Source organism: Mesoplodon mirus (genome assembly GCF_964341445.2).
Source record: "Mesoplodon mirus genome assembly, chromosome: 19".
NCBI classification, from domain to species: Eukaryota; Metazoa; Chordata; class Mammalia; order Artiodactyla; family Ziphiidae; genus Mesoplodon; species Mesoplodon mirus.
Window position 1 is genome coordinate 53,957,491 of NC_138995.1, and position 19,483 is coordinate 53,976,973.

Consider the following 19,483-nt stretch of genomic DNA (forward strand, 5'->3'; position numbering starts at 1 on the left):
TCGTAGATGGATGACTCCAGTCTCTGCCTCTGTTGTCATGTGGCCATCTTTTCTCTGCGTGTGTCTGTCTCTGTGTCCAAATTTCCCCTTCTTATAAGGACACCAGTCGTTGGATTAGGGTCCACCCTAATGACCTCCTTTTAACTTGATTACATCTGCAAAGACCTCGTTTCCAAACAAGGTCATATTTATAGGCACCAGGAGTTAGAACTCCTACCGTTTCTTGTCTTTTTTTTTTTTTTTAATGGCTGCACCACGCGGCATGTGGGATCTTAGCTCCCCGACAAGGGATCGAACCTGTGCCCCCTGCAGTGGAAGCATGGAGTCTTAGCCACTGGACCACCAGGGAAGCCCCCTACCGTATCTTTTTAGGGGACACAATTCGACCATGATATTGGCCAACAGACTTCCCATAAGCGTGGTTGGCAGGAGCGGAGCCGAGGCTGGGCAGGCCTCCTCCTCCGACAGGCTGCTCTTTCCAGCCCGCCCCTTCCTTCCACCCCTGCCCATGTCACCCGTTTGTGCTGTTACCCTGGTTTCCATAGAGCGTTTGAGTCTGTGGCCCATGTTCCAGGGCAGTGAAGGGCCTGGCAAGTCCTACAGCGAGGGACTGGCCTATGCTGTCTGCGCCAGGGAGCTGTCCACCACCTGCGAGGCTGTTCCCTTGACAGCGGTCGGCCTTCGATGGGCCCGTTCCACTGTTGACCAGCACTCCCATTTGGGGCTGTCCTTAACACTGAGTGCGTCTCTGTCTCCTTAGAGCTTCCTGCCGCCGGGCCTGGCTCTGCAGAAACACAGAGCACTGTGGCCTCGCTGCTTTGTAGCGACTCTTCCAAACAGGTCCTCCCAATGCCTGGCTTGCCACCATTGCCATAGGTAGTGTGTCGGGTGCTTCCTTTGTACCAGGCACTATGCTAATGTGACCTCCTTGAATCCACAAATCCTCATCCTGGCCAAGGTGCCGGTGGTGGGCGTGCCGGGGAGGCACAGTGACTTGCCTGCCCCAGGTCACACCGCGAGCTCAAGTGGCAGAGCCAGCCTGGAAGCCAGGCCTGGGAGTCCAGGGCTCTGACCACGGGATCTGGGGCTGCTACCTCTAACTGGCACCCCTCCCACTCCAGCCACCAAAGACCCCAGCAGCCGGTGATCTGTTTGCCTTGTAGCACACACGGCTCTTCACTGAGCAAGGTTGAGGCTCAGGGCTCCTCCAGTCTTGGTGTTCCTGCTCCTGTTCTCCTTTCTACCTGGAAGTCAGTCCCCTCCCTTTACCTGGAGAGCTCCTCTCCATCCTTTAAGCCCCAGCTTGGGAGCCTGCACCTCCAGGAAGTCTTCCATGACTTCCCTCCCTCCAGCTGGTTTGATTTCCCGCCTCCTGCCTCCTCTGGGGGCCCCCAGCCCATTGCCTCTCCTTCTGCCACAGCCCTGATCACCCAGGGCTGTGTCCACCTATGCCCTCGGAAATGTCTGTTGAAGGAGCACAGGCTACAGGGAGGGAGGAGGGACGGGGCAGCCTAGCGCAGACCCAGCCAGGCCCTCAGCCCCTGTGAGCAGCAGGCACTCCTTCTGTTCACACACCCCCAGAACCACCTCTTCCCGACTCCCTATGGACACCAGCAGCAGCAGGCCGACCCTCTGCCACCTGTAACCTGCCCAGGCCCTGACTCTCAAGGTCCCCTCAAATCCCTCCTGCCCAGCCCTTTCCCCTCTCTCCTCCTGCCCCAGCTTCCCTCAGCTCTGATCTCCATCTGTCTCCTGCAAGTGCAAAGCTGGGCTGAAGTTGTTTTCTGGGAGTTCTGTCACCCTGTGATCTCACTTCCCCAACAGACCAATGTTTATCCTGTACAGCCCACGAGCCGGTCACCATACTGCGCCCAGGCCGTGGTGGGGACCACCGTCCTTCTGCCCTCGCTGCCCGCTGCAGCCACAGCCGGCCTCGGCCCTGGCCTGGACCCCCTGCCCAGCCTGTGTTGCCCTCGTTTCGCAGACACTTCCCGCCTGCTGGGTCAGGCCCTGGTGGGAAGCAGGCATGACTCAGACCCAGCCTTGTCCCCAGAGGGGCTCCCTGTCTTGTAGGGAACCAGACACACCAATGAGCCACTAAGAAATGCTTTACTTGAAAAATAATATGAAAGTCAAAAAGCATCCATAACCCTATCACTTTAAAATGATATAAAGTACGAAGGGAAAGTCCCCCTTCTGTCCTTCTAATGCCAACTTCCAAAGGAATGTCGGTCAGTTTGGCAGGAACCTTCCCTGCATTTCCCTAGCCTGCACAGAAGGGACAGTTATAATACAATTTTACCACTGACTTTTTTTTGGCTGCGCCCCTCGGCTTGTGGGATCTTAGTTCCCTGACCAAGGATCGAACCCGGGCCCTCGGCCGTGAAAGCACAGAGTCCTAACCACTGGACCGCCAGGGAAGTCCCTATAATACAGGTTTACAATTTGTGTGTCCAGCACTCAACTCAGCATGATGCTTTCTACCGAGGGGGCCACACAGGCGTTTACTGAATCAATGAGGGATGTTTTGCTGCAGCTTTTCAATCAAGGGTAGGGAAGACATCTCTCCAGGGGAGTAATTCAGAATGCCTGGGGTAGGGTAGGCATTGACTGAAAGTTTACATTAACTGTTAAAACATCATTTTGTATTTGGAGAGCGGCGGCGGTGGGGGCGGGGAGGAACGTCCGTATTTTCGTAATATGACCACGGCAAATAAAGCTTGAGAAGATCTTTCAGGGGGTAAGACCTAGAGAAGAAGGGTTTCCCAGAGAAACCTGCTGGGTGTGGTGGGGATGCGGGAAGAGAAAGGGGTCTGTGTCTGAGGGAGTCAGGGAAGGCTTCCTGGAGGAGGTGGTATCTGAACCAAGGGGGGAACAAGTAGGAGTTTACCAGGTGGATGAGCTGGGGAAAGGGTTCCAGGCGTGGGACTGGTGAAGGCAAAGCGAGAGAGCAGGGCAGGCTTGGGGAGGTGAGGGGTGGGAGGCAGCAAAGGATGAGCCAGGAGGGGGTGTCAGTGGGGCCACAGCCACACTCTAGTCAGCTGAAGAGGAAAAGGGACTGTTTGGCTCAAATAACGGAAAAGGCCCAACCTGGAACATCAGGCCTGGCCCCAGGGATCTGTCTCCCTTTTCATTCTGGGTTGGGGGTAATGGGTACCAGCACTTCAAGACTTGCAGCCACCCTGCCCAGAGAGAAAAAACACACCCAGTGGCCAGGTTTGAGTCGTTGCTCCCAACTCCCGGGAGGGTGGGGTCAGCCCCACCTGGACTTCGTGACCTGAAAGTGGGGGAGGGCAGGTCCCCAAGAGGAGGAGATGGGTCCTGCTGCTGGAGAAGGGGCGGGGGATGCCAGGTCAGCTCAGCCACCCACCTGGCACCACAGGCCCCAGAGTCCAGGAGCTGGGCCGGTCCAGAGGCATGCCAGTCACCCCAGAACTCCTGGGCTGGGATCTGCTGTTGCTCGTCTGTCCTGGAATTTTAGCATGAGGGAGCATGGCATGTAATGTGCAATTGGCAGGTAGGTGTTTTTTTCTCCCTGTTGAATGGTTCTCTGTGCCACAGTGTTCTGCCGCAGTCGCCAGGACCTCGTGGGCTCCATGTGGCAGGGCCAACCTCTGGGGGACGGGGGGACGTAGCAGATCCGACGCTAGAGACAGGCTACCTCTGTCCACCCCCCACCTCCAACCTTTAGAGCTTCCCCTAGTGGAGGGACTGGAATAATCATAGTCATTTATTCATTCAGCTAGTACTTATCGAGCACCTTGTGTATGCCAGGTGCTCATTCATGGCCCTGAGGGGACAGCTGTGAACAAGGCAGAGGTGGCTGCCCTTGAGGACATTATGTTCTAGTGGCGAGACAGTAAACAAGTAAACATATCAGCAAAACAAGACGGTTTTAGCATAAGTGAAATGAAGAAAATGACACAGGGCGCTGTCCTAGATGGAGGAAGCCACTTTTTTTTTTTTTTTTCTTGCCTCGCTGCACGGCATGCAGGATAGGGGATGGAACCTGTGCCCCCTGCAGTGGAAGCGCAGTGCCTTAACCACTGGACCGCCAGGGAAGTCCCAAGGGAGGAAGCCACTTTTAATGGGGTGGTCAGGAAAAGTTTCACTGAGAAGGTGGCCTTTGAGAACCGAGACCTGAATGAGTCAGGCATGAAGAAGGCAGTGGGAGAGATTAGGAGAGGGCAACAGCAAATGCAAAAGTCCTGAGGTGGAAACCAGCTTGACTTGTTCAGGGTACAGGGGAAAGTGGAATGGCTGGAACAGAGTGAGCGGGAGACAAATAACTGGTGAGCTGGGGAGGCAGGCAGGACTGGCTTTTGCAGGGCCTCGTGGGCAAGATCAAGGAGTTTGGAATGTGTGCTGAGTATGATGGGAGGTTGTTGGGCGTTCTAAGCTGGCGGGGGTCCCAACTGACCCTTTACAAAGCTCCCTCCAGCTGCTGTGGGGAGAATGGACTAGAAGTAAGGAGTGGGAAGTCCTTGCAGGCATCGAGGGTTGGGGGGGTGGCGATGAGGGTGAAGGTGGGGTCCGGGATGCTATTTTGTGTGGATCCGATAGGTCAAGCGTGACTCCTGGGATTTTGGCTTCAGAGATTGCTGGTGGTGAGGTGGTTTCCTGAGCTGGGGGAAGCAGGGGAGGAACAGGGTGTTTTGGAGGGTGGGGCTAGGGAACCAGGAGTTTCACTTTGGACGTGGTAGTGTTCAAAGAATCTATTAATCACCCAAGTGTGAGACATCAAATAGGCAGATGGATATTTGGGGCTGAAGCTCAGTGGAGGGTCTGGGCGGGAGCTGGAAGTTGTAAGTTTTCAGGAAGAGGATGGACTGGTGGAGCTCCCGCCCTCGAGAGCTCATGGGGTGACATGAGGCGGCTGATGTGAGGGTGCAGTGCTAGCAAATGCTGGTGTTGGAGGAGTAGGTTGTGATTTCCAAAATGCTTTGAGAATAATAATATTACTCAGGCCTCAAAACAACCCAGTGAAGAGTTAGACATTATTACTCCCATTTTATAGATGACAAAACTGAGCCCTGAGAGAAATAACTCAGTTAAAAAGGACTGCCATTTACGGAGGACCACTTCAGTGAACCAGGGATCAGACTAAACGTTCTACACCTGTTGTCTCATTTAATTCTTTAACAGCTCCATGAGGTAAGAATTATTGAGGTGTCACCTGAGGAAGTTGAGGCTTAAAGAAGGTAAGGAACTGCCCATGGTCTCACGGTGTGTAAGGGACAGAGTCAGGTGTCTGGCCATCTCCAGAGCCCAGGTGGTTCCAGGACACCATGCATTGTCACCCTATACAGTAAGGCCCAGAGAGGCAGCTGGCTTCCTCCAAGTCACACAGCAAGAAGCAGGCACGGGAATTCCCTGGCGGTCCAGTCGTTAAGACTACGCACTTTCACTGCCAAGGGCCCGGGTTGAATCCCTGGTCGGGGAACTAAGGTCCCCAAAGATCCCACAAAACAAAAACAAAAACAAAAACAAAAACAAAAAAAGCAGGCACGATGGCCAAGACTCTAACCCTCACGGTTCTCAGCTGGAAGGGATCCTTGCACACCGAGGTGACACGGGAACTCCCTCTGCACCGTTCTGGGGGTGCAGTTTCACCCAGATGGCCCCCAGGACGGTGCTCACTGCCTCCCTCCCTAAGCGGCCCCTTCCACAATCGATTGCAAGTAACTTACATGGTCCCCAGACCCCATCCCTTCCTCACTCTGGACGTCACTCTAGGCTGTCCACGTCTTCGCAGCACGCAGTGTCCAGAACTGGTCAAAATTTGCCGTATCAGGGACAGCAAGTGAGTGTCGACGTGCATGTCGACACCATCCCCGCTGGGGCTGCGGGAGTGTAGCGTGTGAGGCCAGTCATGGGGGAGAGGGGAGTCGGCCCTGCGCGCTGGAGTGAGGCGGCGCACCTGCACGGCTCTGGGGCCCCAGCGGCCTCTAGTTCCTGCTCAAGGCTGCCTTCTCCCCACCAGGTGGAACCAAGCCCAGTGGGTGATTACTCTGCAGTTCAGCCATATGAACCCATATGTGTCATATGAACCGTGTGTCTCAGTCTTTCTGCCCCCCGTCTGTGGCCAAGATCCCACCTGTGGCAAAGCACAGCCAGCCTGCCCCCAAACACCACCAGTCCTAAGGGTTACCTTATTCATTCACTGAAAATTCATGGATTGCCTGTTCTATGCCTGCGCTGGGGCGGGGGAGTGAAGAGAATATAGCGATGAGCAAGAAGTTTGTCTCCTCTCTTCTCGGTTTTAATGGGCTGTGCTAGCTCTCTGGGCTGGTTTTTCTCACGGGTTAGGGACAGAGCAGATGATCCACTACGGGGGGGCCCTGCGGAGCGCTGGCATCCCTCCGCCTACTCCAATTTCTCCACCCTGTCTCCGTCCTAACACGCCCCCAAGTGGCTTCAGCTGGCGTGCCGATTCAGATGGCTCTAGGTTGTGGAGAAATGGCGCCTTCTACTGGCTAACCCCAGTCTTTTTATGGTTTGTTTTGGCTGCGTTGGGTCTTCGTTGCTGCGCGCGGCCTTTCTCTAGTTGTGGCGAAAGGGGACTACTCTGTTGCGGAGCTCGGGCTCTAGGCGCGCGGGCTTCAGTAGTTACGGCATGCAGGCTCAGTACTTCTGACTCATGGGCTTAGTTGTTCCGCGGCATGTGGGATCTTCCCCGACCAGGGTTCGAACCCGTTCTCCTGCATTGGCAGGTGGAGTCTTATCCACCGTGCCACCAGGGAAGTCCCTAACCCCAGTCTTGAGGCAGCTCACTGTTCACCCAGAATCTTCTCTCTTTCTCTCCTTCTTGAATTCCTTTGGTCAACCAGCGTTTGGGGATCATCCACCACGCCCAGGCACCTTTCTACATGAGGGTTACCGTGAGGAATAAGGCAAACAAATCTGTGCCCTCGTGGAGCTGGCACCAACCCTTTCTGAGGAGACAGACAGGAATCTGATATTGCTATGAGGGAAGGAAAAGAGCAAAATGTAAGAGAGCGACTAGGGGGAGAAAATCTCCGTGTCAGAGCAGGTGGCCAGAGGAAGCCTCTCTGAGGAAGGGGCATTTGATAACGGCTTAAATGATGATGAGGGGCCAGTTATGTGCAGATCAAGAGCGGGGGTGGGGGGAATAGCACGTGCAAAGGCCCTGAGGTGGGGATTTCTTTCTGGGTTCAGTGGCAGGAGGGAGACCGGTGTGGCTGGATGAGTTAGGGAGTGAGAGAGTCGAGGGAGGTGAGGAAGGCCACGTCATGCAGGGCCATGGCAAGGAGCTGGATGTACAATCGATATAACAAATTTGATGAAAAGGGACTTCCCTGGCGGTCCAGTGGTTAGGACTCCACGCTTTCACTGCCAGGGCCCAGGTTCAGTCCCTGGTCGGGGAACTGAGATCCTGCAAGCCACCTCACAGCCAGAAAAAGAAGAAGAAGAAGAAGACAAAATTATAAAAAAAGATTAGGTATGGGGGTCTTGGAAGGGTCCACCGTAAATGGCAGGCCTTGAAGCCCAGGCTTCACTCCCTGCCCAGGGTCAATCCAAGTGCGGAAGAGAAATAGCCAGGCAGGCCTTATTGGGTGGGTGGGGAGGGTCTCAAAAGGGAAGGCAGAGTGGATGCAGTTTCAAAGGATATAGTGTAGGATGTCAAACTCCTTAAACTGTATTCTTAGATGACTAGCAGCTAGAGTGAGAAAGCTGAGAGGTCAGGGAGCATCTGGGGACTCTGTCCACTTGTAAAGCACACGGAGAAAGCAGAGGCCTTTGCGGGTAGACAGGGAACAGCCTGGAACTCTTGTAAGATGAGTGGTTGGAAAAGCAGGGATGCTGGGCATAAGTGACTGCTCAACTGGGCGAGTGGGGGTGGGACACCTGGGTATTTATTCCTTTATTTGGACAAGGTAAATGTTCAAAATTCAAGAGGTACAGAAGGGTTTATAGCGTTGCCAGTTTCTGGTATCTTTTTTTTTTTTTTTTTTTTTTTTGTGGTACGCGGGCCTCTCACTGTTGTGGCCTCTCCCGTTGCGGAGCACAGGCTCTGGACGCACAGGCTCAGCGGCCATGGCTCACGGGCCCAGCCGCTCCGCGGCATGTGGGATCTTCCCGGACCGGGGCACGAACCCGTGTCCCCTGCATCGGCAGGCGGACTCTCAACCACTGCGCCCCCAGGGAAGCCCTCAACAGGACATCTTGAAGATTGTTCCATATCAGGACAAAGAGTGTCCTCGATCTTTTTGACGAACACGTAATATTCTGTCATGAAGATCTACCCTAATTCACTCACCCATCCCCCACTGCTATACATTCAGCTTGTTTCTACTCTTTTGCTAAAACACTGCTTGCTACGGGGAGTATATCCTTCTAGTGAGGTCATTCTGCACAAGTGCGCGTGTATCCCGAAGATAAATTCCTAGAAGTGGAGTGGCTGGGTCCAAGGATATGTATACTGGTAATTTTGATAGACGTTGCCTGATTACCCTCTCACCAGCGATGTGCAAGAATTTTTGTTTCCCCTCACGCCCCAACATAGTGTGTCATGCACTGTCACCAGGTAAAAATAGTATCTCGGTACAGCTGTAGTGCATCTGTCTCCAGATTTCCCCGTATTATATGGACACTAGTCGTACTGGATTAGGTCCCACCCTAATGACCTCATTTTAACGCGATCATCTGCACGGACTCTATCTCCAAATGACGTCACACTCTGGGGTTCTAGGGGATGGTTATGATTCCAACATATCTTTTTTTTTTTGGTGGTGGGTGGGGCGGAACCCATTTCAACTCATAAGTGTGCCAGAGAGTTTCCAAAGTCTCTGTATCAATTTAATCAGCCGCTAGGGGCTGGAGTATTTTAAAGCTAATCCCAGACATGATGTAATTTGCCTTGGGAGTGTTTTAAAAGGAAGGAGGACTTGGTCTGATTTACATTTTTAAACGATCCTGTTTGTTCTGTGGGAATATAGGACAAGGCAAATATTTCATCAAGAAAGAAAAGGTAAATAAAGAACGAGCCCTCCTGTGATGACCCGTGTAGGATGCTCCGGCCTCCTGGATGCCCTTAGCTCAGGGCTGCACCCAGTGACCCAGGCTCCGTCCCTCTATGCCTTATGCCAGCCTGCCCTGTGGCACACCCCTCGGGGCTCAGGCGATGCAGAGGGAAGAGCCGGGCCAGGACTCAGGCTGTCGTTCTCTCCACCCCCCTCCCTGCCAGGACATCCAGCAGCTCCTCCAGCTCCAGCAGCTGGTGCTTGTGCCAGGTCACCACCTCCAGCCACCTGCTCAGTTCCTGCTGCCGCAGGCCCAGCAGAGTCAGCCAGGTAAGGCCCTCACCCCGGATGGCCTCCCCAACGCCTCCACAGAACTCTCTCTGCCCCCTCACCCCATGCGATCCCTCTTGTCCCCCCAGGCCTGCTACCGACGCCAAATCTATTCCAGCTACCTCAGCAAACCCAGGGAGCTCTTCTGACCTCCCAGCCCCGGGCAGGGCTGCCCACACAGGTGAGTGGTCCACTGAGTGCGTCAGGCTGTGGCCAAGTGGCGTGGAGTGGTGGTGAGTGAGGGTCTCCTCTCCATTTGCCGCCCCCCCCTCCACAGCCACAGGGGACAAGATAGGAGTCCGGAGCCCTGGGGCCCAGCGCTGCTCTGCTACTAATTTGCTGTGGGACCCCAGGCAAGCCACTTTCCCTGTCTGAGTCAGCTTCCTCCTCCATGGAATGAGGGGAGTCAGCCAGACCAGTGGCTCTTAACCCTTGCAGGCACATGGGCTCCTTTGAGAATCTGATGGATTATTTGAATCCGACCCCCACTGCCCCAAAATGCACGTGTGCACAAACACAAAATTTCAGGGGGTTCACAGGCCTTTAGGGCATGAATGCCTCAGATCCCTTCCAGCACTCCAAATGGGGGGCGTTCCCTGAGGGTCTGTTGGGTACTAGTTCGTGTCCCCTTCCCAGACCAGAGACTGCAAACAAGGGCCCACACTCATTTAAAAATTGAGTTAGTTGTCAACAAAATTCCCGGAAAACACCAGATTCCCAGATTCTTTTGACAAGCCAGAAGCTCTGGGAAGGCTGGATCTGCGTACACGTGGCATGAGCTCAGGCCCCCTCCTGGAAGGCTTGAGTTCTTCAGGCTGCCTTAGTGTCCTCCTGCCTGGTCCCCATGGCCTTTCTTGAAGTTTGCTGCCTGGGTTCTCAACTTTTTTTTTTTTTCTTTTTCCTGGCCGCACCTTGGGGCTTGAGGGATCTTAGTTCCCCAACCAGGGATCAAATTCACGCCCCCTGCAGTAGAAGTGTGGAGTCCTAACCCCGGACCACCAGGGAATTCCCACTGGCTCCTAAACTTTAATAATTTTTCATGATTATGGATTTTAAAGTTCCCTCCTACCTATTTTTTTTTTTTTTTTTTTTTTACGGTACGCGGGCCTCTCACCGTTGTGGCTTCTCCCGTTGTGGAGCGCAGGCTCCAGACGCGCAGGCTCAGCGGTCATGGCTCACGGACCCAGCCACTCCGTGGCATGTGGGATCTTCCCGGACAGGGGCACGAACCCGTGTCCCCTGCATCGGCAGGCGGATTCTCAACCACTGCGCCACCAGGGAAGCCCCCTCCTACCTATTTTTTAAAACAGCCCTTTTAAAAAATATATGAACTGTTTCAAAAAACCCAAAAAGTTAATTAATTAATTAATTAATTTATTTATTTATTTTTGGCTGCATTGGGTCTTCACTGCTGTGTGCAAGGCTACTCTTAGTTGCAGTGCGCGGGCTTCCCATTGCGGTGGCTTCTCTTGTTGCGGAGCATGGGCTCTAGGCGCACGGGCTTCAATAGTTGTGGCACGCGGGCTCAGTAGTTGTGACTCACGGGCTTAGTTGCTCCGCGGCATGTGGGATCTTCGTGGACCAGGGCTCGAACCCATGTCCCCTGCATTGGCAGCCGGATTCTTAACCACTGCGCCACCAGGGAAGTCCGCAAAACCTGTCTTGGCCTGATGCAAGGCAGCGTGTGACTTTTCTTTATCCCTCGTATGTGGTACTTGTGCTTTGCTGACAGCTGTGGATATGTCCGAATATGGGGTGATGCCTTGACCCTAACGGTGGAGGTTCACATTATCTATGATATATGCCCCATGTAGGCTTTCTAAAATCTGAAAAAATTCTGAATTCCAAAACACATCTGGTCCCAGGGTTTTGGATAATGGATCAAGGACTTGTGCGTCCAACATCCCTGTACCCACCACCTACTTAGATGTTTTATTTTTAGGGAAATGAAGCATTCCAGAGAGAACTGTTTTTTCCTTGTAAATTCCCCCAGTCACCCTCCTTGTCTGTTTTTAAAAATACTTTTATTTTATTTGCAGCCTACTCACTTTTAACCCGATTCTCCCAACAACCCCATGGGGTAGGTAGAATAGCCATGATTGTTCCCATTCTGCAGAGGGGGAAACTGAGGCCCAGGGAGATTAAGAAACTTGCCTGAGTTACCCAGCAATTCGGTAGCAGAGCTGATCCTTGATTCCCTGCCTGAGAGGAGGCTAAAACCACCAACCCTTCCCCCAGCTTCAGGGAAAGAGCCTTTGGTGAAAGGAGATGGCTGCTCCTTATGAAGTCTGCAGACTGGGAGGAATGTGCAGAGAGTTTCAGGCAGTGCGTGGGCCCTTGTGGGGCAGCAGAATGTCACCTTGATTGGCAATGAGTGTGGAGGGGCCACCTGGGGGTGGGTGGAGGGGAGTCTGCAGGAAGCGGCTGGACGGCAGGGAGGGAGGGAGGGAGGGGGGACTGCGCAGCCAATGCTGAGCCCCGTCCTGGTCCTCGGTCCTGCATCCCACCCGCCTGCCCACCCCACCAGGCCGTGACCCGCCCCACGCTGCCCGACCCGCACCTCTCGCACCCGCAGCCCCCCAAATGCTTGGAGCCACCATCCCATCCCGAGGAGCCCAGTGACCTGGAGGAGCTGGAGCAGTTCGCTCGCACCTTCAAGCAACGCCGCATCAAGCTGGGCTTCACGCAGGTCTGGGGCCACCCAGCAGGACAGGCGATGGGCGTGGGGTGACAGGGCGGTGTGACCAGCTGGTGGCCGGGGTGCTGGGCCCTAGTCATCTAGTGGGCGGGGTAGAGAGCGTAGCCATATGGTAGGCGGGGTGAGGGGCGTGACCGGCAGGTGGGCAGGGGTAGGGAGCGTAGCTGCCTAGTGGGCGGGGTGAAGGGGGGGCATAGTCACCTGGTGGGCGGGGTGGGGTGTGGCCAGGTGGGCGGGGCTGAGCCCTTTGCCCGGCTCTGAACGCAGCCCCATCCCTGCCCCACTGGCCCAGGGTGACGTGGGTCTGGCCATGGGCAAGCTCTACGGCAACGACTTCAGCCAGACGACCATCTCCCGCTTCGAGGCCCTCAACCTGAGCTTCAAGAACATGTGCAAACTCAAGCCTCTCCTGGAGAAGTGGCTCAACGACGCAGGTGGGACTTGGGCTGGGGGCTCCCCGGCGGGCTGCAGGCGGCGGGCGGGGGGAAGCGCCCTCTCATGACCCTGTCTCCTCCCGGACACAGAGACTATGTCTGTGGACTCAAGCCTGCCCAGTCCCAACCAGCTGAGCAGTCCCAGCCTGGGTTTCGACGGGCTCCCCGGCCGGAGACGCAAGAAGAGGACCAGCATCGAGACAAACGTCCGCTTCGCCTTAGAGAAGAGTTTTCTAGCGGTGAGGCCCCACCCTCCCGGGCGGCCCTGAGGGCTGGCGGGAGGATGGGCCTGGGGCTAACGAGCCCTCTGCCCGCAGAACCAGAAGCCTACCTCAGAGGAGATCCTGCTGATCGCAGAGCAGCTGCACATGGAGAAGGAGGTGATCCGCGTCTGGTTCTGCAACCGGCGCCAGAAGGAAAAACGCATCAACCCCTGCAGCGCGGCCCCCATGCTGCCCAGCCCGGGCAAGCCAGCCAGCTACAGCCCCCATCTGGTACCAAGAGCCCCTCGAGGGGTGGGGCCACAAAGCTCTGGCACACCCTCGCCCCCTGGCAGGCACCTCGTGTGAAGCACAACCTACCCGGTTGGCCACAGTTCCTAGAACAGAGGCAGGGAGAGTCACCCTTGGGAACAGGCTGTCACAGGGGTGGGGCACAGTCACACAGAGAAACACTGTTTCCAGGGAACTGTGGTCTTACATGGGGGATACAAGCACCCACCGACACACACTGATGTAGCCGAACACAGAGTTATCACAGGATGTAGCCACACGGGGATGGATACTAGGTAAAGGATACAGGCATCCCCCCTCACACAGGTTCACGACCACACAGACGCTGGCAGGGACATCATTATACCCCTGGGTGTGCACTCAGGTCCACAGCCTGCTCGAGATCAGACACACTGGGACATCCCTTTATTCCTTCTAGTGTGGAAAGGGTTGTGACACTACAGAGAGGAGCAAGGGGCCCAGGGAGCCCCCTTCCCCATGGTGTAAAGGAAGGAGGGAGCATCTAAGCTGAGTCATAAGGACAGAGAGAGTTAGTCAGCCACGTGAAGGACAGGCAAAGGGATCTATGTGCATGAAGGCCTAGAAGCCAGAGTGCCGAGCCCAATGTGAGGAACTCCAGTGCGATTTAGTGTGATTGGAGCTGGAATGATTATTTATGAATGAGTGTGGGGGTAGGGTGGGGGATGGGCAGGGGCCAGACACCAAGTCAAATGCTGAAGGAGCTTGAACTTGAACCGTAGGCAGTGAGGCGCTAAGGATGAGTTTTGAGCCTGGGAGGGACTGGGTCACATTGAGAGTGAGGCTTCTGGGGTCGATGCAGGATGAGACTGGAGGCAGGGAGGCTAAGAAGGAGGCTGGTGGACGGTCCCAGAAAATCAAGCAGTATAACATCTCAACACTGATGCAGAGACACGCCTTATCCTCATAACCCAGCCCACCCCCTAGCCTCACAAGCACGTGTGCTTGCGTGCTCTCACATATATACACGCACATACCTCAGACCTGCAATTGGACAGTGTCAGAGGAAAGGCAGGGAATGACTGCCTCCTGTCTGGGCCCCAGGATCACCTAGGGTAAACGTGACGAAAGCTGATGGAAAGCGCTTGGCGTGATACAAACAGCCTTGCAGCCAGAGCCGCCTTTCTCCGCCGTCTTGGAGGCAGAGGTGTGGGGGTTGTAACCACAGCGACCACCATGGGAGCTGCTGGAAGACAGTGGCCTAACCATGCTTTCTTTCCTCTCTCCCCAGGTCACGCCCCAAGGGGGCGCCGGGACCCTGCCGTTGTCCCAAGCTTCCAGCAGTCTGAGCACAACAGGTCAGAGATGGCAGAGGATGGTGAGGGGGGACTGGGAGAACACAGTGCAGGCCCGAGCACAAGGTTCTCAAGCGGTTCAGGGCATCCCTAGGCCTCAAGGCTGAGCCTGGAGGTCGGGGGGGCGGGGCAGGGAAGGGGAGAGGGCAGCCTCACTGCTCCCTGCCAGAGCAGCTCAGGCTTCATCTGCTCCATGATTTCATGTGAGAAAAGCACGGGGCTGATAAAGGTGATGTATTTGGGTTCTCTTTCTGGCATTTATGAACTGTGTGAACTCCAGAAGTGACCTTACTTCTCTGAGCCTCAGTTATAAAATTATTGTGAATATAACATACATACAGAAGCTGTATCCATGAATATATACACAGAAGAGTGTGTATGTGTGTGTGTGTGTGTACACACACACATACTCACACACACTTTTGTACCCAAAGCCCTCCTTTGCCCCTTCCTGGGGTAGGGCATGTATAACACCATATGTAAGAATAATATAAAAACAAACGCCATATTTCCCCTCCCCAGGTTAAGAAATAATAAGTGGAAGTTTATAAAGTAATAAGGGTGTGCCTGGCACTGGTCTAAACTCTTTATAAAGAATATTGACCCATCTTGGGCTTCCCTGGTGGCACAGTGGTTGAGAGTCCACCTGCTGATGCAGGGGACCCAGGTTCGTGCCCCGGTCCAGGAAGATCCCACATACCGTGGAGCGGCTAGGCCCGTGAGCCATGGCCGCTGAGCCTGCGCGTCCGGAGCCTGTGACCCGCAATGGGAGAGGCCACAACAGTGAGAGGCCCGCGTACCGAAAAAAAAAAAAAAAAAAAAAGAATATTGACCTATTTAATCTTCACACCCATTTTATAAGATAGGTTCTATTATCTTCCCCATTTTCCAGATGAGGGAACTGAAGGCCAGAGAGATGAAGGTACTCACCTGAAGGCACAGCTGGGACGTCACAGAGCCGGGAATTGCTGTCCTGGGTGTCTGGTCTCAGTGCGGGCTCAGAGCCCTCTCAGCCTCAGTGTGCACAGCCACATGCCCGTGCCTGGCCTCTAGAGGGAGCCATAGGGCTCTCTGTCTTCTGGGAACCCTTGGTTCTTTGTATACAGGGGGCCAGAGGTGAGATTCAGGGCTGGATAAGCAGGGTGTGAGCACGCTCCTGGCATAGGGCACAGGCTCAGTGGGTGGCAGCTGCTCTTACTGCGATTACTGTCACCGTGGCAGAGGCACAAAGAAATGGTCGTGAGAAGAAAGGGCAGGAGGCCTCAGTGTGTTCTGACTGAGATGCTGCCGGACGGGGCAGGGAAGACGAGCAGGAGTTGACCTCAGTGGAGGACGAGTGGAAGCTGAAGTCTCCATCTCTCTGTCTCTCTCTGGCAGTTACTACCTTATCCTCAGCTGTGGGGACCCTCCACCCCAGCCGGACAGCTGGAGGGGGTGGGGCCGGGGGCGGGGCCGCGCCCCCCCTCAATTCCATCCCCTCTGTCACTCCCCCACCCCCGGCCACCACCAACAGCACAAATCCCAGCCCTCAAGGCAGCCACTCGGCTATCGGCTTGTCGGGCCTGAACCCCAGCACGGGGTAAGTGGGCAGCTGCAGGTAGGAGGCTGTGGGGAGAAGCGGGGTCGCTGCTGCTTCCAGGGTGGGGAGCTGCGCCCCCAGTTCTGGGGGGGGCCTCTGCCCCCGCTAATGCCTCTGCTTTGCCTCTTGCAGAAGCACAATGGTGGGGTTGAGCTCCGGGCTGAGTCCAGCCCTCATGAGCAATAACCCTTTGGCCACTATCCAAGGTGCGTGCTGCTGCATGTCACTCCCATCGCCACCAGCCCTGTCCCCCAGGGCCTCGAGCCCCCATCCCATTCCTGCTCCAGCCATGCCATCCTGCCCCTGCTCACTGCATCGCTCGCCTCTTCATACCCATCTCACCTTTGGGGAAGGTGTGAGGGGTGCTGATGGGGGTCCATGGGTCAGACGGGAAGATGGGGGGCACTGCGGGTGGGACGCTGGAAGGCACCCCCAGCCCAGCCTCTCTCTCTCTCCCCGCCAGCCCTGGCCTCTGGTGGAACCCTGCCCCTTACCAGCCTTGACAGCAGCGGGAACCTGGTGCTGGGGGCGGCTGGCGCGGCCCCAGGGAGTCCGGGCCTGGTGACCTCGTCACTCTTCTTGAACCACGCCGGGCTGCCCCTGCTCAGCGCCCCGCCTGGTGTGGGCCTGGTCTCGGCAGCCGCTGCGGCCGTGGCGGCCTCCATCTCCAGCAAGTCTCCTGGCCTCTCCTCGTCCTCGTCCTCGTCCTCCACTTGCAGTGAGGCGGCTGCACAGACCCCTGGAGGCCCAGGGGGGCCCGAGGTGGGGTCCAAGCCTGAGTGAGCGCCCGCCACGCCTCCCCTCCTCCTCCTCTGACCCCCGCCTCCGTCCCCCACCTGGGAAGAGGGCGAGGAGGCCATTGGTGGGGATGCAGAGGGTCCTCGGAGCAGGAGTGACAAGGGAGGAAAGACCAAAAAACAAGAAACAAAAAAACAACCAACCAAAAAGAAAGAAAGAAAAAAAAGAAAGAAAGAAAGGAAACCAACCAACAGAAAAAAGAAAACCAAAAATAATCACAAAGAAACCAGCTGCCCCAAAGGAACAAGAAGTGAAAAACAAACATTAAAAAAAAAAAAAAAAGAAAACCAAAAACAAACAAAATCCCTCACCAAACCGAACAAACCAAAAACCAGTCTCGAGCCAGACCTCAGTGTGCTCACCCTCACTGCTACGACACCAAATAAGAACCCCAGCCAGGGCGGAGAAGCCTCAGCAGGGCGGACACGCAGGCCCCTGGCTGCGGGGCGAAGCCTCCCGCTGCATGCGGCGTGGGCAGAGAAGGAAAAAGAGAATGTGCCAGCCTCCCAGCCCCAGCCCTCAGTCCTGGGCCAGCCAAGACAGGGAGGGCACAGCCTGGGGCTGATGGGGTGGGCTCAGAACCACCCGCCAAATATTCTTTTCCAGAAGGTGAAAGAGAAAGGGCCTGAACAACTTTACACCAAATATTCAGTAGCTTCATCCAAAGGATGTACAGAATTTTTAGCGTTGTGCTCAACAGAATGTGTCCCTGTCATGTGTCCCCCCTCTCCCCTGGCCCCCAGCTCTCCCTGCCCCAGGCAGGGGTGTCTCGCTTTAACCTCCTCCCTCCCCCAGCCAGGGGAGAGTTCAGGGGAAGGCCTGGGATGACTTTTCACCCCTTGTACCTCCCCCTTTTTCCCTCTGAAGGGTGGGCTAGGCCGTTTTGCCAAGGTCTAGCTCTCACATGTCCCCCCTCAACCCTGTCACCCTCCTCTGCTCTGGAATCTCCCCCCATCCCTAGTCCGAGGGAAGGTGGAAGCTTCGGGCACGAGAGGATGAGGTGAGGGCATTCAAGTTGTCTTTTTTTCCATCCTCGTCTGTCAGTTTCCCTGAAAAAAAAAATTCATATTCCAGTGCCTATCCGTGGGGTCCTTCACGTTCTTTGACATTGACCAGAAACCAAAAAGATAACTCACCCACCCTGTGCCCCTCCGATACTGGCAGATGCCTCTTCCTCTCCCCTCACACACATGCACACACGCACGCACCCCAGTGGTGGGGTTCCTCGAGATGGCGTCCCCATCAGGGTCTGTGTGGCGGGGACAGTGCCGTGACCTGTGGTCCCCATCCGAGAGGGCGCTGTGGCGGCCACCACTCCCACAAGACCTCCCTCAAGTCTTGGCTGGACCCTGTGTTTGCCCAGCCCTGGACACATCTCGACGGACAGAGGAGAGACCCTGCTGGGAGCCACGTCGCCCTCCTGCTGTTGTGGAGGCCAACAAAGTTTTGAACCAAAAAAACAAAAAACCAAACAAACAATAAATTAAAACTAGAAAAAAAAAGAATTTATAGATATATATATATTTAAGGGAAAGAAGACAAGGACTCTTCAAAGGATACGAAGGAGCCGCGAGGGGGAGCCAAGCCCCTGCACCAGTGGCCCAGGCCCTTGGTCCCCGAGGCGGATGGAAGGACGGATGCTTCTTTCTCTTCACAAATACCTCATGGACGTCGTCTTCGGGAAAGCCGGACGGGGGCGGCTGGGGCAGGGCCTGTCCCTCAGCCAGGGCGGATGGAAGCGGGTGGGCAGGGCTGAGAGAGGGTGTCAGGGACAAGGGTGAAGAGCCCCAAGCTCCTCGCCCCCCCCAATCAACTGAAAAAGCTTTAAAAAAAAAAAAAACAGGAAAAAAAGGAATAAGAAAGCAAAAAAGAATGGACGAAGGAAAGCTAACGAACTTCCGGGTGGTTTGATTCCGCCTTCGAGTTCTTCTTCTGTTCTCTGCAGCCTGTCCTCTCCCCTGTCTCCTCCTTTCTCTTGGTCTGTCTCTCCCTCTTCCTTCCCTCCGCTCTCACCTCTCTTCATCTCCTTCTTTCTGTGTCTCTCCTCAAACCAAAGTGTTGCTGTGAAGGACGCGAGCCATTGAAATCAGAGTGGCCCCTGCCCCTCGCCGGGCAGGAGCAGAGGGAGGGGAGAGCCCCGGGAGATGGGCAGTGCCGCCGGACACTTCCGAGGAGAGGCAGACAGAGCCTCGGACACCACCCCGGGCCCCAAGGCCTCGGCGTTCTCTTTCTTGTCTCCCTTCTCCCACTCGGGAAATGAAACTGTTGGGCTGGGACATGGAGGCAGCAGAGGCTCAGCTGTTTCAGGGGTCTCGGGGTGCCTTGTCTGGGCAGTGGTGGAGTGGCTGCCCCGCCCACCCTGGCACCGATGGGGGCCTGGCCTGCCGTCGACCCATCCTCGCCAGAATGTAAGCATCTCCGCTGAACCGACTCCCTGCCCTTACCCTACCTCTGAGTTTGTCCATTTTTATTTCCTGAAGAGAAGGGACTGGCTAGAGGGCCTGGGCCCCAGCCCAAGGATGGAGAGGGGGCCAAGGGCTCCTGAACAGATAGGAAGGACATTTGAGCAGAGCCAAGTGAAAGGAATTACAACCAAAAACCCCTCTGAGAAGACAGGCAGCATGGAAGGCATGGTGGAGATGACTCGAACAAAAACTATGATTCTAGACCAAAAAAAAGGAAAAAAAGAAAAAAAAAAAAAAAAAGAAAGAAAAAAAGAAAAAAAAAGAAAAAAGAAAAAAAAAAAAGAAAGAAAATCCAGGACTCACCACCACCCACTTCATCCTGCTTCCTCTCCATCAAGTCCTGCCACCTGGGACCTTCCTCCACCCCAGT

General features: G+C 55.3%; 1 protein-coding gene across 3 annotated transcripts in view; it reads left to right on the top strand.

Moving 5' to 3' along the window:
* POU2F2 (POU class 2 homeobox 2) overlaps positions 1-17,728 on the top strand; it is a gene marked incomplete at its 5' end in the record, with an annotated part of 31,252 nt that extends 13,524 nt beyond the window's left edge. The window contains 10 exons of one of the 3 annotated variants that reach the window (XM_082607133.1): positions 9,209-9,314; positions 9,404-9,495; positions 11,842-12,003; positions 12,305-12,446; positions 12,537-12,685; positions 12,764-12,940; positions 14,208-14,274; positions 15,649-15,850; positions 15,983-16,056; positions 16,314-17,728. In XM_082607133.1, coding sequence (XP_082463259.1) covers positions 9,209-9,314; positions 9,404-9,495; positions 11,842-12,003; positions 12,305-12,446; positions 12,537-12,685; positions 12,764-12,940; positions 14,208-14,274; positions 15,649-15,850; positions 15,983-16,056; positions 16,314-16,633 — 1,491 coding nt within the window. In that variant the 3' untranslated portion in view covers positions 16,634-17,728. The remainder of the gene's footprint in view (positions 1-9,208; positions 9,315-9,403; positions 9,496-11,841; positions 12,004-12,304; positions 12,447-12,536; positions 12,686-12,763; positions 12,941-14,207; positions 14,275-15,648; positions 15,851-15,982; positions 16,057-16,313) is intronic. The other 2 variants (XM_082607134.1, XM_082607135.1) reach the window with 2 other exon arrangements.
* Positions 17,729-19,483: the final 1,755 nt, after the last annotated feature.